Source organism: Camelus dromedarius, chromosome 2, assembly GCF_036321535.1.
Source record: "Camelus dromedarius isolate mCamDro1 chromosome 2, mCamDro1.pat, whole genome shotgun sequence".
NCBI classification, from domain to species: domain Eukaryota; kingdom Metazoa; phylum Chordata; class Mammalia; order Artiodactyla; family Camelidae; genus Camelus; species Camelus dromedarius.
This window is the reverse complement of record NC_087437.1, coordinates 21,328,651-21,355,645: the sequence shown is the minus strand read 5'-3', so window position 1 is coordinate 21,355,645 and position 26,995 is coordinate 21,328,651. Positions and strand designations below refer to the sequence as shown.

At 37.7% G+C, this 26,995-nt stretch overlaps 1 protein-coding gene across 15 annotated transcripts in view; it reads left to right on the top strand.

Moving 5' to 3' along the window:
* Positions 1-26,995, top strand: part of TFDP2 (transcription factor Dp-2) — a 156,239-nt gene that overhangs the window by 90,801 nt on the left and 38,443 nt on the right. For 9 of the 15 annotated variants that reach the window (XM_031446362.2, XM_031446411.2, XM_031446264.2 and 6 more), the window contains 3 exons: positions 19,250-19,353; positions 23,793-23,914; positions 25,319-25,366. In XM_031446362.2, coding sequence (XP_031302222.1) covers positions 19,250-19,353; positions 23,793-23,914; positions 25,319-25,366 — 274 coding nt within the window. Of the gene's footprint in view, positions 1-2,818; positions 2,839-3,171; positions 3,251-19,249; positions 19,354-23,792; positions 23,915-25,318; positions 25,367-26,995 lie in introns of those variants that run through there. The other 6 variants (XM_010976807.3, XM_031446519.2, XM_064491736.1 and 3 more) reach the window with 4 other exon arrangements.

Below are 26,995 nucleotides of genomic sequence, written 5' to 3'. Positions count from 1 at the left end.
TACCCATGCGGGTGGTAGCAGTACCCTTTGCTTTAGGCATAGACCTCATCAGGGAGATTAGACATTTTACTTGCAAATGTGAGTAAGTGTATTGTATCCCTCATAATATGGATCTGGCAGGTAGTTATGCAGGCGTGGGGCATGTAAAAACTGTGACTTTGCTATCATAGTGTCACTTCTGCCTATAAAATCATCAGTGTATCTGTGAAAGGTGGTTAATCTTTGGTCAGGTTGCCAATAAACATAGCAAACCCTAGTGCAAATGAGCTTATAAACAAGCCCCCTTTGGTGTTTTCTAGATAATCAGTAGCTGTAAATAATATGATGCTTAGGTGGATTTTCTGTCTAAGATTAAGGAGAAATTGTCTGAGAGAACCTACATAAGATGTATTTTATTATGCCAGTGGGAAGACTCACTAATTTCCTCACAGTCTGGCATACACTTACGAAGGCATTTAGAAGGTAGTGATTAAGCTGCCTCCCAAGAGCGGCTTGGGAGTAGATTGAAGGGCAGTGAGAATGAGAATGAGTTCGGGGCTGGAAAAGCGTCACTGGCAAGGAAGGCAAACGGAGAAGAAATGTGGAAGACTAGAGGGAGGCTCCAGGTCAGGTCTCTGGAGTAGACAGGAGGGAGTGGGTCAGTTTGCTGCCTCGCTCAGGTGCTGGATACGTAAGAGGTGCTCAGGAAGTGTTTGTTAAAGGAAAGATGAATGATGGTTAGGGGGAAGAAACGCTGCTGCTGCAGGAACCGTGGAATCCTGCTTTGACCCCGCTGATATTTTATCCATTAGTTGACCGTTGCCATCGCCATGTCTTCCTGACCTTGGGTTGCTGTTCATTTATTGAAGGTGTGACTATTCCAGGTAGAATATTTGAATTAGTAAATCAACATCCAACTCCAGGAGTAGGGGCATGGGATGCTGTGCTGTTTAGAAGTAGGGGCGAGTGCACCTCAGTACGGGAAAGTTTAATTGCCTTTTGTTGTAAGACTCACAGAGTAGGTGTGACCGTATCTAGCCCCTGCACATCCTGGCCTTGGGTGACATGGGACAAGTGCTTCTGGCTGGTCTGAGAGGTTAGAGGGGTGTGCTTACTCTCTCCGTGTGGGTTCCAGTAAGGCAATCAAGAATGATGGGAAGCAGCATGAGGAGACAAAATTACCTCCAAATGTGGGTATGTGAATAGATGTAAGCATATTAGATTTTACTACACAAAAATGATTGGATGCTATGTAGTTTTCAAGTTTCTTTTTTTATTCAAAACTCCTCTGAAGTCTGATAGTCCACAAAACCTTAGTGTATAGAATTTTAACTGATTCTTTTTTTTTTTCCCCAAAATATAAGTTATTTGTTTGGTCACAGAATCTGCGGTCTGACCCTGCATAGAGAGGGCATTCAGGAAAGGAGGCAGGGGCATCGCCTGGGCTCCCACCACCCCTGCCGGCACCAGCGAGGTACTGAGTGATGGCCCAGGGCCGGGCTCAGTGAGAACCTCCTGTGACCTTCGATTTCCTGCTCTGGGGAGGTTAACTGATCCTTTTACTCAGGTATTTTAGTGACTTCATATCTGATATTGAAAACAGATTTTAGAATAAAAGATACAGGGCCATATAGATTGTATTTTCAGTTTTAAGCTAATATGTATTTGCAGCCTAATTTAATTTATACCCTGTGCTGTATCATTTCTGATATCTGTGTGTATATACGTGTAATATGTGGTGCATAGTCTGTTTACAAAGAAAAGTTTGACTAAGGAAAAGCTCTGTTTGATGTTTCATTCAGTATATATTTATTTGAGTGTCTAACAGGCACTGTTTCAGATGCGGGGGATACAACAGCAAACAAAGCAGCAGATCCTTGCCCTGCTGGAGTTGTCATCAAGACACACTTTCAGAGAGGAATATTTCAGATTAGGTGATACCTACTCAAAGAAGGAAAGGTTCCTTAATCATCCAGCAGAATTGTACTTGCAGGGAACTGAGACATAAGCTAATAAACCCCCTGAAGACAGGGATTTTCATTTGGCTTTTGTCTCCTGTGCTCACTGCTGTGTCCCCAGAGCCCAAAATAGTGCTCGGCTCATATGTCGTCGATTGACATGTTTATTGTTGTCAGTTTGTATAACCAGAGTTGTACTTTAGTAAATGATTTCTACACCTAGCCAGTTGAAAATTTTACAATCTCATTTACCTTATTTTTGTGTCTGTTGCCTACTTCTTATTTCTCTTTGTGCCCACATATCAGGACACAGGAGTAGCTTATTAACATTAATAATTAGTCATATGGTAATTTGATACTGCAAAGGTTAGATTTGGGAAGGAATTTAAGAGGTCATCTTTTGTTCCGCTTCCTGCCTAGGAAAAACTGACTAAGATAATTAGGTATGTATTTTTAATTAATCATTTAAAAAACTAGGACAACATAATTGTGTTTTCTCATGAGAAAATGCAGAAAGGTACTTAACCCTAGATATAAAGGTACTAACCTGAAAAACTTAGAACTTCTAACTGTGAGGGAAAGTGAAAAAAAAAAAAAAAAATCGAGCACCGCTAAGCTGCTCTTTGTTGATATCAGAAATGGGCCTGTCATTCATTTTGGCATTGAAGCATAGCCTCCTATCTCACGGGGCAGAACCAGGGCTTTTTTTCCCCTCTCAGAAGAGCTGGACAGTTATTACAGGTTGAAAAGCCTGACCAGTTTTTCAAGAGTTTCTCCTCCTATTTTTTTTTTCTGAAACTCATGGTGCTTTTGCTCCGCTTTCAAGATGCACTGAGGTCTCCTGCTTTGTGACTGCTTTGGAGCCAGCAAATGTACAATTCGAAATATGCAGGTTTCATGAGTAAGTTCCATCTTATTTTTTTTAGCCAGTTAAAATTCAAGTGATTTTCAGAAAAATGTTAGTGTGGAGTCCGACATTGTATTGTTTCACCACTTTAAGCCTATTTCTGAAACAGTCTTTAATAAGAAAGCAAGACTCTACATAAAAAGACCCCTTGGTCTTTTAAGACCTGTACTTTTGGTTCCTTTTTAAGTGTCTTTGTTGCATCAGACAGTGTTCATGTATCTTTTAAAAGCCAGTAGCTGAACAATTTTCTTGAGCATCTTTTTAGTTTTACTGAGAAGTATTTTAAATTGAGCGTGTCTGAGCTCGATTGCTTATGTCTGACACAGTCTCAAGTTTCCACTGAATGGTAACAAAGACTGGAGAGTGTTGTTGGTACTGCAGTGAGAGGCATGCTCCTTTAGACCAGGTAAGAGAGATCATTTTGTTTCTTACTGCTGGGTGCGTTTTTTGTGGCGTTTATTTTATAATCTTTCAACAGCAGCAATGTTAAATTGATAGATAGCCAGGAGCACGCTGAATTCAAGACGTCCTTGCTTGTTGCAGACAGGAAAACTACAGGGTATGGGGGTTGGGATGGGGGGAGGGGTAAAGTAAGCTTAGTTTAACACTCAGTTACTTATATAAGTCAATTAAAATGTAAAAACAATTCTGGAGCTCCATTTTCTCTGTTCAAGAACTAAGGAAGCAGTTGAGGAAAAAAATCTTAAAGGTACTTCGTGGTTACTTACTTGTGAGAGCAATTCAGATGTGAGTTTTTACTTTCATTTCTTTCCAGTAGTGAATAAAATAAGCTTTGCCTCTAACTATACATTTTTTTTCCCATTTATGAAAACTTTTAAATTGTCAGTAGCAAAATGAGCTTCCTCGGGATCTTTGGAATAAACCTGACACTTAAAAAAACATTTCAGCTTTTATAAGCTGTTTCATTCCTTTTTTTCCCCCTCCAAGTACATTTTTCTTAAAAGTATTTGTGCTTTGAAAATGTCAGCTGTATTCTAATGAGGCTCAGGCATTGTTTGCTCATAAAGGGGTCGGTGCATTCCAGTGCTTTATGGTTTATTATGAGGCACAGTGTGAGAGTGGGTGGCACCATTTGGTGTCTGCCTCTTGGGGTAGTGACTGCCATTATGCTAGCGTTGGAGTGGCAAAGAAAATATAGCATGCAAGATCCTATATGAATCTGGGTGCTGTGAAGCACAAACAATACTGAGTGAGCCCAGAATGTGTGACAACTTAAGTTGATCACTTCAAGTGTGCTCTCAAAGCCTGCATTTTAGTTACAATGAATATTCTGCCAGTCACATCTCTTGTTTTTTGATGTGTCTATAACATTTCCTCCTTCTTTGAACTTTAATAAAAAAGTACATGTTTCTAGGTAAACCATGACATTTTAAATGGAGACAGTATGATTTTCAGTAATACATTGTCTTTGAAAAAAGTTTTAAGGAACTTGGGGTGGGTGGGGAGGGGGTGGGAGAGGAGGTCAGGCAAAGAGGCTTTCTTTCAGTTAGGAAAGCCCTGCTGAAGAAAAAAGCAACAGATGTTTCTTCTGTTACAATTGAGGTGGTTTCATTCAAAATTCACAGTAGCTGGAATGGGGAGGGGAGGTCATAAATCTGACTTAATCAGTGAATAAATACAACTTAGTCATTTAACATTTATTCTTTAATATTCAGGGTTTAAGAAACTGTATAGAGTAACATATTTGGAGTTAACAGACTTTTTGAAGAGGCTTTTTAAAAAAATTATGTGTAATTAGAGGAAATGCGAGAAAGTTTAGTGCCTTTAAATGATGGAAAAATTAAATCGTATAGAATATTAGTGAAAAAGCCATTATAAAATATATAAAGATTACTTAGGTGGCAAAAGTTTGTCATTGCACGATAGGTTTTAAGTCTCAAAATGAAATTGCAATATGAAACATTATTTGCATTTAGAGATAGATTATTTTACCTTCAATGAGAAGCATGAGACTTATTCCTAAAGATCTTTGAACAAGAAATGTGGGGAAAATATTTTGAGTTTCATTGAAATGCAGGTTGCAGTTTCCTTCTTTAAAAAAAGATATGAAGCTTAGAGTAAGTAAGCTAATCGAAGGAGGGGAATGTTTATCTGCTGAAAAGAGTAAGAAGAAAGAGCTTGGAAGCGATATGCATGTAATGAAAACAGTCAAAAAGTAGTTTTTAAGTTTGTGGAGTTGCTAATGAGTAAAGTAAAAATCCGTTCTTTTACAAGTAACACAGAAGTTCTGTGCTCTCAGAGTGTGTGTTTATATACATTACAACTGTATGCATTTCTTTAAGTTAGCTCTTAGAAAACCTGTACTGAGCACCAGATCTTTCACATATGAGGCACTTAATAAAATTTTGCCCTACCCTACACTGTAAAGTTAGTAATAATATATAAGAGCCCCCAAAATTCTTTGAACCTTCTTCTTTCAGAATTTACCTATGGAGCAAATGTTAAGCAGTTTCCCAAATGTTTAATTGGTCTAAGCAGAAGACTGGGAAAGATAGCAACATTCAGGGGGATTATTAAAAGTTTCTCTTGTTCTTAGCTAGGGCCTGTGAGCTCCCCTGAAGATTTCTTTGCTTCAAATAATGACAGCAGAATTTAGAGATACTGAAACTTTTCAGATCACTATTTGAATTAAGATTGAGTCTAAACTGTCTATGTACATTTTGCTTTTTTAGGAATAGCAATATGTAACTATTCCTTATTTTTTTTTCCTCTCTAAGATAACTAACTTACATGGAGTTTAAAATGGATTTACAGAGTTGTGGATTTGATTAGAGTAAGAACTTGTATTATTTTGCACAAAGAATGTGTAATTCTAATGGAACAGACAACCCTAAAGAAAGCTGGTGAGCTCGCATGTGGTGTGTAACTATGACAGCATCATAGGTCGTAGTTATCAAAAATGTGTGTCACTTACAGATGTAGGCACGACAGTCCTGTACAGCAGCAGTGCAGAAAGAATCGAGACTGTTAACCCTTCAACTTAAGAACAATACACTGAAAGAAGACTTGTGGGGTGAGGTGCGCGTGGTTCCTGCCTTACGTATGAGCTCTAGCACAGAACTGAGGCCTGGGGGAGAGGGGGCCTCCCCCTTTTGTTTTTCTCCAAGTCAGAAGATGCAGAGAGTGACTGATTGAGACGTTCTCTCTGTCTTACATACTTTTATGGAGTTGGAAGCTATTGATGGCGACCTAAAATATCGCATCTCTGGTGCAGAGGTCAGAGGGAAGATTTGCCTGAAGCCTGTATTTTTCTGAGAGGAAAACCTTTTATGTTGCTGTTGAGGAGCAGCTGTGAGTGTTGTGCTTTAAGTGTCTTCTGAGTTAACTCTGTTTTGCAAGTGTCTCCAGGAACCTATGAGGTAATAGCATTATTTCTTCCCACCAAGTTTTAAGCAACCAGTTTTCAGATGAACTTCTGGGTCTTGACTCTAAAGCTGGAGATCAGCAGCAGGGGCTTTGTCTGTGCATTTTGCTCACTTTTGCAAAGGTTGGCAACTCTTCGCAATTTCTTTGACAGAAACATGAAGAGACATCTAACTGAGCACTTACTGTGTGTCAGGTAGACCCAGTGGAACTTATTTATAAAAGTCTGCAGAATATTTTAATAGGTAAGATTTTAATACAAAAGATTTTGTTGATATTGATGTAGAAGATTTCTTGCTCTTGGCAATATGCTTTAGACGTAGCTTCAGTAATAGCTCTCCGGTGGAACACGTTGTTGAAATAAGAATATTGATGGCAATGCAGTTGTGAATGAGCTACTTGGTATGGCAGATGGAATACAAGGATCCCTTTTTTTTAATCTGTTAAGTAATGGAACTGCTTTGAAATTCTAATTCACAGGTGGCCTTCGGTCTTTTTGAGTGTAAGTGTCCTAAAGTTTTAAAATTGATCTTAAGAAGGCAACTTCTAAATACTAGATCTGTCTGCAGTCGTTGCTGCCTTTTGTAACTTTTAGAAAAATATCTTCTCCTGACTGTAAATTTAAAATGATTTATTTGTTAACGCTGTCTGTGGCAGGTTACCATCTCACAGGGGCTGTGGGCTTATTCATGAGTGATGTCCACTTAAGTGCCCTGGGTGGCTGGGTGTTCTAGTGCTCATTGGCTCTGATCCTTGTGGCACACCCAGCTGCGATGATCTGCTCTAGCCATTCAGGGCTGTTGGTACAAGATAAAATGGGCTACTTTCCGCTCACTCTTTTCTTTTGCAGTCAGCGTCTATGTGCCATCTGGTGGGTGTATCGGCCGTGGTGACGGTGCTAAAAGTAGTGGTTGAAAATAGGCTGAACGTTGAAAAGATACAACATTTAAGAACAAGCGACTGAATAAATAAGGGTCACTCGGCCCTTTCTCTCTTTAAAATGAAAACAGAGATAAGTGGAGTGGCGTCTACTTAGATGCTGTTGCTTCTTTAATTTGAACACAGAGAAGACGGGAACTTGAAGCAGCCTGTCCCTGTCTCGCTTGAGCCTAAGAATCATCTGAGGCACTTGTTTAAAATGCGCATTGCCACCTGGTTTCTGATTCTTTCGTGTCTAGTGAAGCCCACAAGTATGTATTTTGAATAAGAGGGACATTGCCCTCTCCCACTTTTGTCGCCGCTTTGTGTCTTATGACCAGGCACATGCGGGAAGAGTTACTGGGAAGGCCTGGAAGAACCAAGTTGTTTGAGGCCATATGGCAAAAGCTTCAATTACTAATCAGAAGATACAGTGTCCAGAAATGGGAAGATGTAATTAGGCAGGTGGGAGAGAAGTGAAAAAATTAAGAACGAAAAGATTTCCTTGTCTGAGCAAGGTAATCAAAAAGGGACAAAATTACATGTTTTAACTAAAGATAAAAAAAGCCAGGGAAGAAGCTGTGGGATCGGACCTCTAGATGAGACAAACGTCTTTGGATGGACATTTAAAAAATACTGGAAGGGGAAGGTTCTGCAAAAGAGACCTAGTGGGAAAGGACTTCATAGTGTCTAAGATCTTTTAGCTTTGAGGTTTGATAAACTAAATGAAAACAATGATAATTTTCCAGATACTAGAGCCTAAATTAAGGAATTCATTTATGAAGAAGCACTATTTAAGTCCCAGCATGTGGGAAGATGGAAAAAGAAAAATTTTTTCTCCTTTCAAATTGAAGAATCTGGGGCATTTATGGTTCTGGATACCAGAGAAAGAGGGAGGTAGCTAATTGTTTTAAAAGGTGTCCTCCAAGTGAAAATGCTTATCAAAGCCAAGAGAACAGACTTGATCCTCTAGGGAAAGTATGTAGGAAAGACTGACATAAAAGATTTATTGTCCCATTAGGGCTGTGCCCTGAGGGCTGGAGAGCTGTTTTTTGTTACGGTCATTTCAAGGATCCTTTCTGTGGTTCGTTGGAGATTCTGGTTAGGTGGTCCACTTGGGGGAATCCTAGAAGTCCTGTGTTCTGACCGCTGCAGAAACATCCGCGCTTTGGCTTCCATGCCCCTGATATGAAGGAATATACATTTCAGATCTTCTGTCTATCTGTGCACGAAGGATGCTTGATTGCCATTTTTGGAACCACATAGAGAGAAGGAGGTCACTTTAACCATTATACTTTGGAGCTATTATGAACTTTTCTCTTCCTCACTGTCCCTATTTATAGTGATGTGGTCACCCACGTTAAAAAGTTTAGTAATGATGTTGGCCTTTGGATTTAATCTTAGCAATTTCGGTGAACCTGAGTGAGTCCACATGCAACAAAATAGAACGTAACAGTATTACAAGGTGTGTGTAGTTAATGCATGTTATAACTTTACTAGTAGCTAAGCTATAAATAGAATAAAAACTTAAAAAAAAGATCTGAACATATTTAAAGGTAACAATGAAGGAAGTCAGAGTGACTGCAGTATTTATTTATTTATATTCACCCCCCCAGTCCTGACAGGCACATTATACATGGATGTGCTGTATTTTACTGATCTTCCAGATTTGCTATTTCCAGTTGGGTATGCTGTCTTTTCAAATTAATTATGAGTTGTTTATATGTGTTTCATTTATGAAGGCAAGTGCTGTTGATCTACTGGGCCTGAGTTATTTTTCAAATAAAAGTGTTAACTAGCTATCCCCTGAGCCATCCATATTGTTTCTCCTGCCTCTACTCTGTCTCCAGTGACATCTCTTGCTTTCTAGATGGCCGGCTGAAATTAGAAGTGCAGTCTGAAGGTTGTGGAATCTTTGCTCTTTGCAAAATGAATTGGCCTATTCCAGAATTGACCTGGGACTTAACCTCATTAGTATTATATTTGAAACTGGTCAAGTCCTTTATAACAGTTATTAACAAATAATTAAAAGGTATTATAATTTGTATAGTTATATAATATAAGGGAAGGAAAAAAGTACTTGACACTTTCTTTTTCTGAGTCTCTCTGTTCTCTGTTGGAAATGTTAATCATGAATAAAATAAATCTGGTGATACTGTCGCGTAAATAGGCAGATCAGTGGAGCAGAATAGAAAGTCAATAAATAGACCTAAATAAGTAAATGATCAAAGTAGACTCTCATATTAGCATGGGAGAAGGAGGGTTGATTATTTATTAAAAATAGCCATCTAGGAAAAAAAAAGATGGATCTTTCACTTGTCACATCAGATAAATTCTAGATGAATCAAAGATTTATAATTTAAAATGAAGTCATTAAAGTATTATAAGAAAACATGGGTGATGTTTAATACAACCTTTAGCATGCAACTAATGATAGGTAATTTCAAAGAACAGCATATCCAACTGGAAATACCAGACTTGTAACAGAAGTAAAACACAACACATCCATGCATGATGTGGCCCTCCAGGGTGGGGAGCAAAGATAAATACATAAACTGTGCAGTTACTCTGACCTTCTTTATTTTAATATTTAAACATCCTCACGGACCTTTTTTTTTATCATGACACTAAAGTCATAAAAGGAAAGAACCATAAAATTGATGACATTCTTTAAAAATGTGCGAAGGAAATCATATATAAAAGCAAAAGACAGGTGTCAAATTGGGAAAAATATTTGCAGCAGGTAAGAAAGAATATACTCATTCCTTCAATATTTAAAGAGGATCTACCAATTTAAAGAATCACCAACAGCCAAGAGAAAGATGGACATAATTCTCACAAAGGAAAATTTAGAAGATTTTTAAACCAAAAAAAAAGGCCAGTCTTACTCATAATAATAAGTTTAAACCAAAATAAAATAAAATCAGAATGAGGTGCTTTTTTTAACCTAAAGGTTGACAGAAATAAAGTTTAATGACACACTGAGTAGGTAAGGATATGTGGAAATGGACAGTAATGCATTTCTGTACGGAGGGTTGAATTGGTGTATCCAGTTGGTACAACCAGTATGTGTGACGACTTATGCGTAGTCATTGCAGTATTGTTTGTAGTAGTAAAAGATTTTACTATTAATAATGTTTGTAATACTAAAAGCTTTCCATTTTAAGGGACTTAAACTGTTCGAGCCATAAAAAAAAAATGCTATGTAGCTAACAAAGTAAGTATTAAAGCAGAACTACATTATACAGGATGGGAAAGACATCTAACATAGATACAGTGTTATGAGGTGGGAAAAAAGCAACATGCAAACTAATATAATATTCAACCATTTGTGTAAGGAGAAAGCATATTTAGGTACATATGTTTGTATATGCCTAGAATATTTCTGGAAGGTTATGTATAGACTGGCACCAGTAGCTGTCACTAAGGAAGAGATTGGTTTAAGTGGTGGTTGGGGATGGGAGGAGACTTAGTTTTCACTGTCTACACCTGTCTCATGAATTTGTGTCGTGCGCTTCTCTGCAGACATTCAAGCCTTCATTCATGTGTTCAACAAATACTTGTTGAACTCTGCTAAAGCCCAGGCACTATGCTCGCTGCTGGAGATAAAGTGGTGAATGAGATAATGAATCCCCCGTTCTTGTAGAACTTAGCATTCTGGGAGTGGGCAGGCTCTGGACAGATAATAATCACATAAGAAGTAAATATAAATATGCCATACGTTGTATAGAGAAAAGTGCTCTGGTGAAAAATCGTAATGAGTGAAGAAGTGTGTATACAGTGGGGTCAGACATCTCTGATGCAGTGACAACCTAGTGGAGACTTGAAGGAAGCTGGAGAGTAAGGGCTGTAGATAGCTCTCTGGAGAAAGAAAGTTCTAGGCAGAGGAAACTTTTAAGGACAAAGGCCATGAGGCAGAAACTTGCTGGGCATAGCTTGAGGAATAGCAGAGAGGCCTGGGCGAACGTGGTGGAATGAAGGGAGAGATTGAAGAGAGACTTGACAGATGACAGGGTCACAGAGGAATGAGTCGGGTGGCATAGGGCTCTGTAAACCGTCATGAGGACTTACACTGCCTGAGATGCAAAGCCAGCTGGGGAGTTTTGAAGAGAATTACTCCACAAGGCAGGATCACGCTGCCTGCTGTGTGATGGTGGGTACTGCAGTGCTGTTTAGTAGTACAGTGTGAGTCACGTCGTTTTAAGTTTTCTAGTAGCCACATTTAAAAAGGCAAAAAAAGAAACAAGTAAAGTTAATTTTGATGATAGATTTGTATGTAACCCAGTATATCATTATCATTGAACATGCAATCAGTAGGAACAGATTTTTAATGAGATAATGTACACATTCAAGCACTTAGCCTTCAAAATCTGTATTTTATACTTAAAGCACATTTCAGTTTAGATGCTAAATTTTCAACAATTGAGGTGAAATGTAGTTCTACCAAAACAATAATACTGTTTTTTAAAGACTTACTTTAAATAATATTTTCATTTTTTGTTTGTTTTTTACTTTTGTTTTTGTTTGTACATCATAATCTTTTTTAAAAAAAATAATGCTGTTTTTAATGGGAAAATATTTTATACTGCTTCAGTTTTTAAATTTAAATTAATTAAAATTCAGTAAATTTAGAAATTAGGCCCTTGATCACACTAACTACATTTCAAGTGCTTAATAGCTACTGTGTCTAGTGACGACAGTATTCGAAGGCTGGGAGCAGAGCTGTGGGGTGAGGTGGGCCTAATGCAGAACAGGTTGATGAATCAAGAAAATATTGCAATAATTCAAACAAGAGATGGTGACTTGGATCAGAGTGGTAGCAGTGGAGTAGTGGTTGTATTCAAGATAAATTTTATTTTATTTTTTGTAAATATTAAATCATTATTTTTATTGTGGGTATGAATACAGATGTATAACAAAGAACTAAATAAGATTTTAAAATAAGGACCATCATCATAAATGTAAACCAGTGATGTTCTGACCCAGCCACCTCTTGTTACATAGGTTTTTTGTTTTGTTTTTTTACATTGTTCATCTGCTTTTAAAAAAATTGTAATACAATTTATAAAGGTTACTTTCCATTAACAGGTATTACAAAATTGCTTGTATTCCCCGTGTTGTACAATGAATACATCCCTGAGCCTGTCTTACACCCAGTATTTTGCCTCACACGCCCCACCCCTGTATCGCCCCTCCCCACCCCTCCCCACTGGTAACCACTAGTTTGTTCTCTATTCAAGATACGTTTTAAAGTCAGGGCCAACAGGGTTTATTAATGGATTGAATGTAGGGTATAAGAGGAGGTCAACAGTGATCTCTTTTGGTCTAAACAGTTGAAGAATGGAGTTGACATTTACTGAGGTGAAGAGATGGGAGAAGGAGGTTTCTGGTGGGATGGAGAGTGATCAGAAGTTAGATTCTGAATATGTCAAGTTTAAGATATCTGTTAAACATCAAAATGGAGATATGGGAAATGACATTTGATATGTGACTCTGAAGTTCAGGAGAGAGATGTAATCTGGAGGGATGTACACAGGAGCCATCAGATCACCTCGTGAGGAAGAGTAGACAGAGAAGAGTTGGAGCCCCGTTACGAGAGGCTCCTGAGTTTTTAGAGAGGGGATCCAGCAGTCAAGACTGAGAAGGAGAAGCCAGTGGGTTAGGAGGAGAACCAAGAGAGAATGGTGGCTTGGGTGCCAAGTAAAGAGTTTTTGAGAGAAAGGTGAGATTTTGAAAAGTGTCAGATATGGCTGGCAGGTTAAGATAAGTTGAAAACTGAGATTTGACCGTTGGATTTAGCAAAGCAACATGGAGATGATCTTGGAGGAGCAGTTTCAGTGAAGTTGGGGTGGGAAGTGGGAGTGGGTTAAAGAAAATAGTGGAGAAGTGGAGACAGCAAATGTTGACAGATTTTGTGAGTTTTGCTGCAGAGGGCAACAGACATGAGTTGGTAGCGGGAAAGCTGTGCATGATTAAGAAAAATTGGTTTTGTCTTTTGTTTTTAAGATGAAAGAAATAGTGAGTGTTTATGTGCTGAGGAGAATCATCCTGCAGAGGGGGGAGATGGTGATGCTGCAGGAAGACTTTCAAAAGAGAGGGTAGCTGGAGGAATATAATTTAGACAAATACATGAACTTCCTGTTTATAAATTAAACTTAAAAAGTAGACAACAAGGTAACAGAAGAGAAAAAAGCACAAGGATTGTATAATCCATAATTAACTTCTTACTAATAAATATGAAATTGCTTAGGTCACTTTTCCCCCTTTTTTTAAGGTATAATTTACATGTAATAGAATTAATCCTTTTTAGCCTAGAGTTCTCTGAATTTGACAGACACATACACCACCACAATGTGGGTCATTTTTAAACATTTATTTAGGGCTGCAGGTTTAGCTTGTGAAGTTTGGGCCCTGTATAGAAGTGATGTGGGATATACATTATTTCTGATTTGAGATATTTATAAACCCATAAAATAGGTGTATTCTTTCCTACAGTAAGTTACTAATTTGGTTCTTCTAGGAGGATATGATACAGGCTTGGGTAAAAAGGTTTTCTCCAAAACTAATTCAGACCCCCCCAAAATTTTTTTTCCCCCAGAAAGTCAGTGCTGTGAATAAATAACTTATACTGGCATCATGTAGGCAAACCACAATTATTTGAGTGAACTTTTTCTTTTTAATTGGACATATTGAAGGTGATTAACTATATCTGGAACCCCCTAAAGAACTTTGAGGGAAAGAAATCTTTGGTGTCTGGACAATTCTAATGGAAAACAGAAAGATTCCAGTTACTCAAGAAATTGAAATAAAATTGGAGCCAAAATTTGGTGCCTGTGCCAGGATTTGGCATAAGTTTTTAGCTCTTTTTCTAGCCCTTTTCGTAGGTGATTGATCTCATTTAGTCAATTCAGGGACTTACCAGGACCAAACTCCAGGCAGGTCTTTAAATTTTTGTTTTTTAATAAATACATCAAGTACCAGGAATTGGCTTCTGGACAGTGTCAGGACCCTGTTGCCAAGAAGCTGTGAATTAAGGCCAGGTACTTATGAAAAATTGTTTAGACTTGGTTTGGGTTACTTCTGATGTGGCTGAAATTTCCAGGAGACCGGATGTTTATAGCCTACTTAGATGTCCTTTTGAGTCCAAAACATGATGTTTCTGCTGCTGAGCCTAGTTGATTTGATGAAGGTAAATTGTATCTAAATACATGGCTTTTATGTCTGGGTATTACAATTACTGACGTCCCAGAAGAGCCCCTTTAACTGCTTCTAAGGCAGATTTCAGTTTTACTAATCATAAAGCACAGATCCCTCACTTATAAGTGCTTCAACTTGCTTCAGGGGCTGTGTGATTCTCTCTCACTCTCATTCTCACTTTGTTTTCCCCTTCAGAATGGCAGTAGCTTTTTACATTATAAAACAAGTGAATGCTTGTTCATAAAACATTTTTTAAAGTGTAATTAAAAAGTATAAACCAGGGTAAAACATTTCTCTGTATTACTCACCCAGAACTAACCTCTATTAAATTTGATGTTTATCTTGCCAGACTTTTTGTGCACATGTAAACTCGTGTGTACGTAGTTTTTAAGGTAAATGGTAATCCTACTGTCTTGTGATAGGAACATTTTTTCCATGGCAATATATACTTGTATTTTTTTAAGGCACTTCATAATATTCCGTCATACACATGTACCAAAGATGTTTAAACATTTAAATTGTTTCCAGGTCTTTGCTTTTATCCACAGTACTGCAGTCCTTGGACATGTGGAACTGTTCTTATCTGCTTAGTTTATTAGGCTACATAGCGGACCTGCGATACATAGCAGAGGACCTGCTGATCGGGGGAAGGCACGTTATTAATTGTGGCGTTTCTGCAGGGCCAGGGGTCATTTGCCACTTAGGTGACAGAGGGCAGTTGAAAGAATATTTGTTGAGATGGAAAGAAACTTTAACATGTGTATCATTCTTTTTAAAGCACTTATTTAAAATTTTATACTCTAACACAGAGTCCCTAAGCCCCTCAATTACACTGTAGGACTGCCCTCCAAAAAGGCTCTCCCGTGGATGTATTAGCTTGAGTGCAGTGGACAGTTCACTTGTCCTGAGTGTCTGTTGGGCTTAGCATTTGTACTTGACAATCAGTAGGTGCCAAGTAAATATTTTTTAAATGAATCCATTTTGCCACTTCTTTACTAACTCAGGACATTATCAAACTTCTTCATCTTTTATCAGTCTGGTCCATTGAAACGTTTCTTTTTTTTAGAGTATTAATTTTTTATTATTGAAATTCATCACCGTTTCTGTGTAAATTTCTTTTACCAAGTCTGTGATTTGTCTTAAGTATATTGGGTCTTTTGCCATTTAGAAAATATTTATATTTAGGTAGTCAAATCTGTTTTCACTGAAGATTTCTAAATTCTGTAATGTACTTAGAAGATCCTTCCTCATCCCCAGATTTAAAAAAAAACTACTATGTTTTCTAATACTTTTAGGGTTTAATTTTTATATTTAGATATTTGATCTGTCTGGGATTTATTGTTTGCAAGATGAGAAATTGAAATCTAAGATTTCTTTTATCCAAACGGACAATTTCTTGTCTCAACAACATTTCTTAAGTAATCTACCCTTTCCCCATTGGTTTGAAATGATACTTTTACTGTATATAAAATTTTCATATATAAATGAAATAATTTCTGGACTCTGATGTCTGTTTTGTCAATTTCTTTATCTGCTTCTTAGCTGTCACATGGCCTCAATCCCTTTAGCTATGTAATAATTATGAAATCTGGGAGGCTAAAGTTTCTCTCTTCCTCATTGTTCCTTTTTTTCAAATTTTCTTGGCTGTTCTCTGTCTTTACTCTTCCAGATACACTTTTGAATCAATTTGTCAGATTTATTAAGTTCCCTCTCAGTTCTCTGATATTAACTGGCATGACAGATCTGGCTCTAATGATGTCTTCCTTTTTGTTTTTGACCTAGTTTTATATTCTTCATTTGCCTTTACTGTTAGGTTTACAATTAGGGTCAGTCTGTTCCCTAACCTTAAATACCTTATTTTGTGTGTTTCTTATTTCACTGTTCTCAAGCTTTCAACTTTTGCTTCCAAAACAGGGTATCAGAGATGATCTTAAACATTCAGCCTCATTACAGTCATTTTGAAAAACCATCTGAGCCAGACTTTCTCAGGGCTGGGTCCTTCCTCTCATGAATCAGTGGCTGGTCCTTCTCCAGCCTGGACCGAGCTTATGGCATGTGTCTATCATTCCATAGCTGTGCCTCCCTCTAGAATCACAGATTCGTATTCTCCAGATAAGTAGATTCTTTAACAGGTGAATAACCATAGTTGGGGAGTTTTGACAACAACCTTAATTTTTAATCTTTGGCAATTGATAAGATTTGCATGTTATGCATTTAAGAAATCAGTTTCACAGTCTCAGAGTAAGGAAACTTTATTTGATAATACTGATTGTTCAGTCATGTTTTAAAAACAATAAACAAAGGTCCTGGTGTTTAAATTTACTTCAAACTCAGTGTAAGTTATAACACCTGTTAAAAAGTAACAAAAGATACAATTTAGGCCATATTACAGGAAGTGTGGTATCCGGATTAGGAGAGGTAACAGCTCCAATCTCTGCAAGTCAAACAGTTTTTGTTGTTTCATGCACCTATTTGGTGCCAGGGACCAAAACCAGGTGCTAGGATACAAAGCTGAGAGACACAGCCTCCTTACAGTAGGTCATAATAAGAGTAATAATAGGTTTGATGAAAAATCAGAAGAAGGGCATCCAAGACCTAGACCATTGAGGCTGGAGATGCCTTGTAAGGAGGAGGCAGCGCGGAGAGCAGGAGCTGCGGCCCTTTGCTCCCCGCGGGACCTCGTACAGATTCTTCCACCTCCCTCTGTCTTCATTTCTTCATGTGTAAAATGGAGTCAGTAATCATGTATTTCACACTGTTGTCCCAAGTGTTAGTGAGATGATGTATATAGGGGAAGCTTCTGGAGCAGACCCTGGCATGTAGTAATCGCTCAGAGAACGGCGTGGAATACCAGTTTGGAGTGCAGGAAGGCAGCAGTGAGCTGTCCCAGCAGAGAGAGACTTCCCAGCAGGAGGAAGGGTGTGCACCAGAGCTGGAGCTGTCGATTGGGGGTCTTTCTGGAACTGCAGAGTGTTTAATCTGATTGGAGCAGAAGGTGCCTGTGGAGGAGCAGTGGGGAAGAGGGGCCGGGGTGAGAGCTCCAGACGGGCTTTTGGTGCCACGATGAGGAGTCTGAAAGGCCTTGAAGACATGTTGTGGCATCTTGGAAGACCTTAAATATGGGAGTGTTTCATATTTCAGAACAGTTTCAGAACAGTTTCACTGGTAGAAAGACTGGTTTGTCACAGATGCGCGGAGTGGCTAGGAAAGCGGTTTGAAGTAGGGCATCCAGTTGGAGAAGTAATGCTCAGATCCGGCTGTACCCTGGAACCATCTGGAAAACTTTTAACTGTCTGATGCCCAGTTCACTCCGAATCTATTGTATCAGCAGCTCTGGGGGTGAGACTCAGGCATTGGTGTTTTGATTGCTTCCCAGATAATTCCATTGCACAGCCAGGGCTGTGAACCTCTGAATTAGAGGGTAACTGTATTCAAACCAGATCTGATAAAGTTTCAAATTAAACAAGTGCTGGCCACATAAAGGAACCAGGGTAAGAAGATAGCAGGTAGGATACGGTGGTCAGTTGAATGGGGAGGGGTTGATTATTTCTGAATTGTATCACTGGGTGCGTGATAATCACATGTGACGCCAAGTTCAGTCCTGTACTAAGACTGAAGGAGAAGCAGATTTGGGTCCTAGGCCTTGCTGGGTGGGCATAAGAAAGACAAAGAATTTGATTTTTGGAATGTGGAATTGGAGGGGAAATGATACATGACAAAGGGGCAGAGAGAGAAACTGAAAAGAAGGAGCCAAGGCTATAGTTGAAAGCTCAGGAGACAGAATAAATAATTGATGGGTGAGTTCCCTTGAGGAGACCAGAAGTACAAAGCAGACATGGAAGAAGTAATTTATATGAGACTTTCTATTCAGAGAGAAATACGGAAAAGTATGTGAGAGCACAGATCAGGGCACAGGTTGAGGAAGAAAAGCTGTAATTTAGCCTGGTGGCCTGAGCTCCGTGCTGCAGGCGTTGTGAGCATCTGCTGAGAGTTAGGAGATCAGAGAAGGGCATTAAGGAGGTGGACAAGCTTTGGAAGAGCTAAGGTGGGGAGCCAGCTGAGGAAGGAGACTGAGAGGAAGGCGTCTTTCTGGTCCCGCTCTTCAGTGTTGGTTTTTCCCCAGAGTTTCAATATTGACCCTCTTGCACACATTTCCTGTGTGACCTCCTTTGCTAAATTGGATCCCTACTGTTACCTTCTAAGAGAAACACCGATAAACTGAAGTTTGTCGGGAGGAGTTAAGTAGTTGATATGGGAGTTTAGAAAATTATTGGTTGGTTTTTCATTTGGGAGGATAGCACTTTGTTACCTTAATTTGAAATTTAAGTGGTTGAAATCACTTGAAAACACTATACAGATCCCACGGTTTCCAACATCAGTAACTAGGTGGCTTGTTTATTTCTCTACTAGAATAAAGCCTCAGAAAACTACCAAGTCAACATTTTCAAAACGTGTTAACTTTTAGTATAAAATTTTGTGTTATACTGTAAAGAAATTCTAATAGATATTTATCTTATTTCATGTTATACTTCATGCATTTTTTTCTTGTTCTATGATTTCTAATAAAGATCTAACTGGAAGTCTCAACTCTGATATAAACTACGATTTGCATTATGTGTTCTCTAAATATTTTTTCCTCTAAAAAACCAGCTGAAAGTCCAGTAGTTGTCAGATAGACCGAACTATTTATTCTGCAGATTTGCTCTTCAGCAGAGCTAATTGTATTCCCTACAACAAAGCGTTACTTAGTATGGCTTTTCAGTATGGCTTCTTGTTTCTAACTTCCTTATTAAGGTAGTTGGAAATTACTTAAGCAAAGCTAGGCTTAGGACCAGGGATGGATAGGTGGACAGAAGGTGCCCTTGATATCGCAGAACATTAACCTAGTGTTTTGATATCATTTCAGGTAACATTTCATTTGTTGCATTTCCAGTTTCCAGCACCAACTCACCAACAAAGATTTTACCAAAAACCTTAGGACCAATAAATGTGAATGTTGGACCCCAAATGGTAAGAAAATCATCAAATCTTGGGATTTGAATCTTCGCTTAGGCAAAGCTAATTTAAAGGGTAGTTGTCCTAAAGATGCGTGGTCAAATATTCCAGTTAATTTCTTATCTCAGTCACTTATTTTTTAAAGTTTGGTTTTTATCTGCATGTAACTGATTAGTCTTGAGAAAAAGAAGGGCATTATGTTCCTCAGTGTTTAATTTTCATGTATTTGAATGTGTTAAAGTTTTTGCTCCCTATATGAGGCTTCTCTTGTTTTCAATTGTTTAATTAAATGGATTTGAAATCTGTTTTATGTTCTCCTTTTTGCTTTTTCTTGTAAAATAATCTTTATGGTCTAAACTGTGTACTCTCATATAAATTGAATATGACCCAACAGTTAATCTATCTGAAGCTACTAATTTAAAGCTCTTTAATTAGAGAAGCAACACACCAATTGGGAAGAAGCAACACACCAATTCATTTTAATCTTTAGTAGTAGAAATAATGGATGAAAATGGAAAATATTTAACTATTTCTCTGAAGATAGCCCATTCATTATACTAGAGTTTGAAATATATAGCACTTTTAAGAAAGCCTTATTTTTAAACAAAGTTGCATGCAGCTACAAAACAGCAACACAACTAATTTAAATGGCTTCACCCACCATTAACAAAAGTACATACATGTTGGAACAATAATTCTTCATTCTGAGTGCTTATATCTTATCTATAGAGCAATAAGTATAAATTTTGTAATGTTCGGGACTCTGGACTATATTTAGACAAAAATCTCTTTGAACATACTTAATGGCTTCAGAAAATCTTTAAGAGCTTAAGACATTCTAGACATGACATTTCTCTCTATCCCTTGAGGACTGTTAATCATCTGCAGAATTCAAGCTAAAGGTGTTGCACAATACTGTAACTATGTGAAGAATGTAGTCTAGCTCCAAGCTTCCTAGAAACTTCAGTTCAGGTAGAGTATCCCCATTTCAAGGTAGTTCAGGGTATATTTTCAAACATTTGCTAAACATTTGCCCCTCACCAGCCTCTACGGTAGGTGTAGATGGGATTGCACAGCTGACTTGAAAGTCTGTATTTTGAAATGTGATTGTATAAACATCGAAACCAAACAAACATACCCAAACTTTCATGAGTTTGGCCCTTACAGTATTCCTCTGTTTTGAGAGACTGTTTCCTCTGCGTATTTTAGTGATGCTGCTATGGCTCAAATTTGATTCTTCTTTTGGAAGCATAACTTGTCTTCCCACTGTCAGTTTGAACTCATGTACATGTAGGTCTTTATGCACTTCGGTTCTGACACTGAGAAGCAGTCACATATATTACCTACTCAATTGCTGCAAACCTCAGAGTCAGCAAAGCAAAGATGAGGAGAAGGAGAGGAGATGGGAGGCCCTTCTGTAAAACAGGCAGGCCCAAGGTCTTAATTTGTCTCCCTGATTCTGAGGGGCTTTTTGAAGTTCTCAGTCCCTAGGCAGGGGTCAGAGTTTTCTTTTTGATTTCCTAATTTATGATCATTTGATTTCCTAATATATTGTAGAACCCCAGCGAGAGCCATTTCTCTCTTCTCCTCTTGCTTGTCTCTTATTTTGGGGGGTTAGAGGAAGTGCTGGGGATTGAACCCAGGACCTTGTGCGTGCTAAGCGTGCGCTCTACCACTTGAGCTATACCCTCCCCCTCGCTTGTTTCTTGAGTGTTGTCCTCTCACCTTCAATCTGCCATCTGTGATTGTAAAAAACATTTTGTTGTAAAATTCTTAAATAAAACCTCACCTGTTTGTTTCTTCCAGTTATCTTTCTCTACTTGCCTTTTAAATTCTACATGTCTCTTTGGAAGCCAAACCTTACTGGTAGATAGAAATTTCAAAAAGTCTCAAGAAATACATTTTCTGTGTTTGTAGGAAGTAGTTTAGCGGTAACTGTTTTAGTTTGAGATACTTGCCCTTTTCTTAAAAGTACTTTTTAAAAAAGTGGTTTTATGTAAGTAAGATAATCTAATGGTTATCTTTATTTTAACATGGTTAAAAACTGCATATTTCTTACAGTGAAAACAAAAACTTTGTCAAATCATGAAACCCTTTAATATAACACTTTATATAGATTCTTTCTCTTTGGAGTATAGATGCCCTCTTGGCTTTTCTTACTGTAGATGGCAGTAGTACATAAGAGATCTTGATTGAGGGCAGAAAATCTTTAGAGGAGGTTCAGTTGCTGTGTGATTTTTCACAGGATAACTGTAATCTGTTATCAAAAAACCCACATAATTACATTTAAATTAAGGATGTCTTTGGGTTTTTTTGGTGAGGAGGTGGGGGAGACTAAAATTTAAAATGAATGTTCATTCTCCTTTATCAGGTCAACTGAATCTTATATTAATTTGGAATTTCAAAATAATGGTTCAGTTTTATAAAGCATGTATGATCTATCACCTGTATAAACTGTTCTGTGTTCGTTGGTTGACCAGGTTCTGTTGACTTTCCTTTGGGTTTGTTTCTTAAGGCTCACTGTCACAGTCCTCGTTTAAGAACCCATTGCATCTCCTACGAACTTCTAACTTATGGCTCCAACGCAGGTCTACCATGCCTCCAGTTTGTTTATTCACGAAATGTTTATTAAGGGCTTGCTGTGTACCAGGCTCTGTGCCAAGAGAAAGGAACAGAGAGTGTTGCTGGTCACTCCCAGATCAGCAAAGAAAACCAGCTGACAGTCTGATATTGAGGAAGAAAAACCAAACTAGAATATAACAATTTATTTTCCAGAGTCATTCCCAGTAAGATAACTAGCTTTTCTCTATGCCCCATTTGCCTTCCCCTTTTCTTCTTTTTTTCTTCTTTTTTTTTCTACAGTGCCCTTTAAATCAGGTAAAACAAAGCTTGTAGGCTCCTAATAACAGATAAAGAAAACAACTCCTTAGTAATAATACTGCACAGGTAATGCAGTCTGTTTCAGGGGTGAGTTGGAATGCTTAGAGCTGATTTGTGGAGACTGCTGTTCTAGGAATAGAGCAGACCAGAGACTGATCAGATACTCAGAGTGTCCTTCTTAAGCCGCCACACTCAGGGTCAGCATGATAGAGAACATTTAAATGTGTGATGCAGTAATTGATGGGACTATGCCCTTTATATCATATTTCCTTACTGGATTTTATATGAGCCTTTCTAGCATATCAGTGAACAAAGAAGCAACTTTTCCCCCATCACTTTAAAAGCTAGGTGTTCTGTCTCAGTGCAGTCATGTTTACTGCACCTTTCCTGTGAGCGTCTCCTAGCACTACGGTTGGTCCCGCAGACACTGTCCACCCTTGAAAGATCTTGCGTTGAAATGGAGGTTGGGGTGCAGGTGGCGCACGTGGAGGGCTAGGCGGCATAAACACATTGTGTAGTGTTCGTGTTTTTTCATGAGGCAAGCTTCTGAATGCCCTGTTTAATAATCCTTGGTGTATTATGAGAATCAGATTAGGGGAACCAGACATCTGTCACTATTTGTTGTATTTTGTTTTTCTATTTTTCAACTATAGAATTAACTTACTAAAATGATTTCTGAAGCATTTGTATGTAGCAGCACCTCTCTGGCCCCATTAATTCCCCCATTCCCTGGAGCATGCCCTTACTGGTTTTTTTTGATGAAAATATTTGTAAAGATATTCTTATGGTGCCAGATTGTTTTTTTGTGTTGTCATAAACATTTTTGGAAAAAAATGTGTTCTATTCACCAATGAATATTCTAAGACCTGGAAAGCAATTTGATAACACATCTCAAGAAATTTCTTAAAAAGTCAATATCCTTAGTTCCATTAATTCCCTTTCTGGAGTCTACCCTTAGGAAATAGAAGTTAAGGCCAAGATCATTGTACAAAAATGTTTATCACAGCATTATTTATAATACTGAATAATTGAATAGTCATAAAAATCTAATAATAGAGAATAATTAATTTACATGGTGAAATGTTTTGTATCTTTGAAGAGTATTTAATAGCATGAGAAAATGCTTTAAAAAAACAGATAAATTGCATCTATATAATAATACAAATTGTATAATGTCTTTGCATGTATTTCTGGACTGTGAGGACCTAATTTTCTGTTACCCTAGTTCCAGTAAATCAAGTTCAACTGCAATTAGTTTTCATAATTTCAAAGAAGGCTTTTCATTTTTCTAATTTTTAAGATACTGTCACTTGCCAGTTTAATCCTTCCAAATTGCTGTTCACTTGCTGCAACTTACAGTATAACTTCACAGCAGTATTCAGGATACTTGTGCTGTAAGATCTCATGACATAAGTGAGTCAAAGGCATCGCTTACATTTTAGGTGATTGATATTAAGTGCTTCTTAGACAGGAAGTGTTCCTCCTTGTACATAGGTTAGCCTTCAGCATTGTTTTCTGCCTGTAAGCTTTTCTTAATAACTAAGAATATTATTTTCTTTGTCCTGACTTTGCAGATTATAAGCACACCACAGAGACTAACCAGTTCAGGAAGTGTTCTGATTGGGAGTCCGTATACCCCTGCACCAGCGATGGTTACTCAGACACACATAGCAGAAGCCACTGGCTGGGTCCCAGGGTAAGAGTGTTGCTCCAAACTGCTATTTTTAAAAACATTTTTTTAAAGTTCTGATCTTTTTTTCCTCACTGTCTTATCTTCTGTTCTTGTTTTATGTTGTTGAAAACTAATGTGTCTCCTTTAAAATCGCCTGTTTTATTCCACTTTGTATCTTAGATATAAATCAGCTTTGGAGCAACCATTTTTAAACAGAAGAATAGAACAGTAACTTGTAACTGGATCTTCTGACTTTCTGCAACTCTGAAAGACCTCTTTATGATTATGACATTTAGCTGCTTTTGAGATATAAAAGCTGCACTTTATACTGATTTAACAAACATAAGAAAGGAGTGATATGCTGAGTTGTAGACGTACTCAGAATTTCTCCTATGCATTCTTATTTCCTTTAAAATCAGAAAAAGAACTAGGAAAAAGAAGCCATATTTAAAACTTTCATTGAATTTTATATTGATTCTTTTTAAACACTGGGGTGTTAAATCAGTACCCCTTCTTTGTTACTCATTTGCCACTTTTAGTATCAAATCTCTACCTTTCATCCTGACCTGTAAAATACCCTTACCCATCCTTTCTCCACTCCTTTATCATTTCAGCATCTCAGCCTTCCGTAAAAGAAAAAGAAATAGTGAAATAAATGACTCAAGACTTCATTTGGTCACTTTAGAAGTTACTTCCAGAGTGGCATGCCGCACTGGTGGCTCCACCACTGACTTATAGCTGTGAGGTCTAGCAAGCAGACAGTAAAGCTTGGTCGAGTAAGAATCTCGTTGCTTCAGGAATATTGGAGAAATGAATGAAATAACAATCCTAGCAAAGAGCTTTAAGAAACACACGCACACACACACACACATACATGTGTGTACATATTTTTCCATTATCAAGTGAGATGAAGCGACAGAATCACCTGTAATCCCATGGCCTTTATTCAGTCCTTAACAACGTTCTCTTGGAGATCTAAAGGTTACCTTGGATTTTTGCTTGGTCTTGAGAGAGAGTTACGTGAAAGCCAAGCCTGTGCCAGCAGTGCTGGCCCCCTTTGGAGATAACCAGGGCTTGGGTATTTTCATCACCAGCTGTGCTTTATATTGGGGGTAGTATGATTATCTAGTGTTTTCATGGCCATTTAGTCTAGACTGAATAAAACTTTTCTGTGCCTCCTCCTCTATAAATCTACAATAGTTTCGTTTCTAAAGATTCATTGAGCTCATTTCAGACTATGAGTATTATGTTGGGATTTCTTCGTCCAGTGAGTGATAAAATTCAACTTTTTATTTTAAGTATCTGTCTTTTATATTTGTTGGTTTTGTGTTTAGATATATTCAGTGGAGGATTAGACAAGTTACAAGAAATTATTCATGAAATAATAATGCTTGTGCTCTTTTGACGGTTATCTTTTTTTCTTTTCAGTGACAGAAAACGGGCTAGAGAATTTATAGACTCTGATTTTTCAGAAAGGTGAGTAAAAGTTTAAGTATTTTGTTTGGGACATGCTGCTGCATAGAAAGGGGTTTGGTGCCCAGACTCTTAAGTAGTGAGATATTTTTCTTCATATAACTTTTAACTTCATTGAGTTTCTACCATCATTTCATTCTACACTGAGTATTCTACATCGCTCATCATTACGTAAACTTACTGTATTTGTATGATTTCAAAAGATACTATTCTGTGAGTAGCTTGGCCATTGGCAGTATGGCATTTAGCCCCCTTCCTCCTTTTGGGAGTTGAAGTATTCTGTCAAAGTGAATACTCCACATTACCCTAAGATTCCCAAGCTTTTTAAAAACAAGTTTTATTGAACATATATAAAGATCATAGTAAATTCTCACTTTTTTTCTTTCAGTTTTATTGAGATATAATTGACATACAGCACAGTGGAAGTTTAAGGTGCACAGCAGAATGGTTTGACTTACATGCATCATGAAATAATCAAACCCTCCTCATTCACATATATCATGGTTTACATACATCATGATACAGCCTATCACAGTAATTTTAGTGAACCCCTACCGTCTCAAATAGGTATAAAGTTAAAGCAGTAAAAAATATTTTGTAAATATTTTTGTAAAAAAATGCAGTAAAAAAAATTGTTTCTTATGATGAAAGCTCTTAGGATTTAGTCTCAACAACTTTTGTAAATAATATACAGCAGTGTTAATTGCATTTATCATGTCATACATCACACTCACTTCTTTCTTAACTAATGCATCAAGTATAACATAGCCTTTCCTGAGACTGTTACAACAGTAGTTCTCAGCTCTTATGCATTAGAATCACAGGTGGTCTGGTGAATAAATTGTAAATGCCTGTGAAGTCAGAAACTCCAGGATTAAAAACTATCACTTTAGGGTCGTTATTTGAACCTCAGTTCAATATTCCACGCAGACCACTGTATTGAGTATCATACTAATACCACACGACGTTAAGACACACAGTTGTCTAAAAGGCAGTTGAATTTTGTAAGATTGTTGCTATTTTAGATAAAATCTTGCCAGCAGTGCTTTTTAAAATTTAATTTTGATTCTGAGATTTTGTAATTGCTTTTTTCCATGATGGTTCTCCTGTTAGGTCACCTGCTTTCAATATAATAGTTTTCTCTCTCCTCCAGTTGCTCTGTCTCATTTGCTATGTACTGAGAAACTGGATGGCCAGATGTGTTAGAATTCTGTCTAAAATAAAAGTGAATAGGCTCTGAGTGAGGACCTTGGGGCTCTATAAAAGATCGTGTGTTTTCTTACATTGAGACTAGCTCTGCTTTAGTTCCTTGGTGGCCTTTGTTGCTTACTTCTTGGATCTTAACTGTTTTGAACAGACAGAATCATGTCTGAGGAACTGCTGTAGGTTGTACAAGTATATGACTAGATGGTCTTTCCTGGTCTTCGTGTTAATCCTTGGAAAGGGCAGCAGTACAAATTATAAACATGTATTTAGCAATGTTTAAGGCCTTAAAAGAGAACTGTTCATTAGTTATGATTGGTGGCACCTATGTATTGCGAATATTATTAAAAAACAAGATTTTTTATTCTCCTTGAGAGAAAACTCTAAAGATCATGTATAAAACTACCAGATTAAGTCTGTTGGTACAGA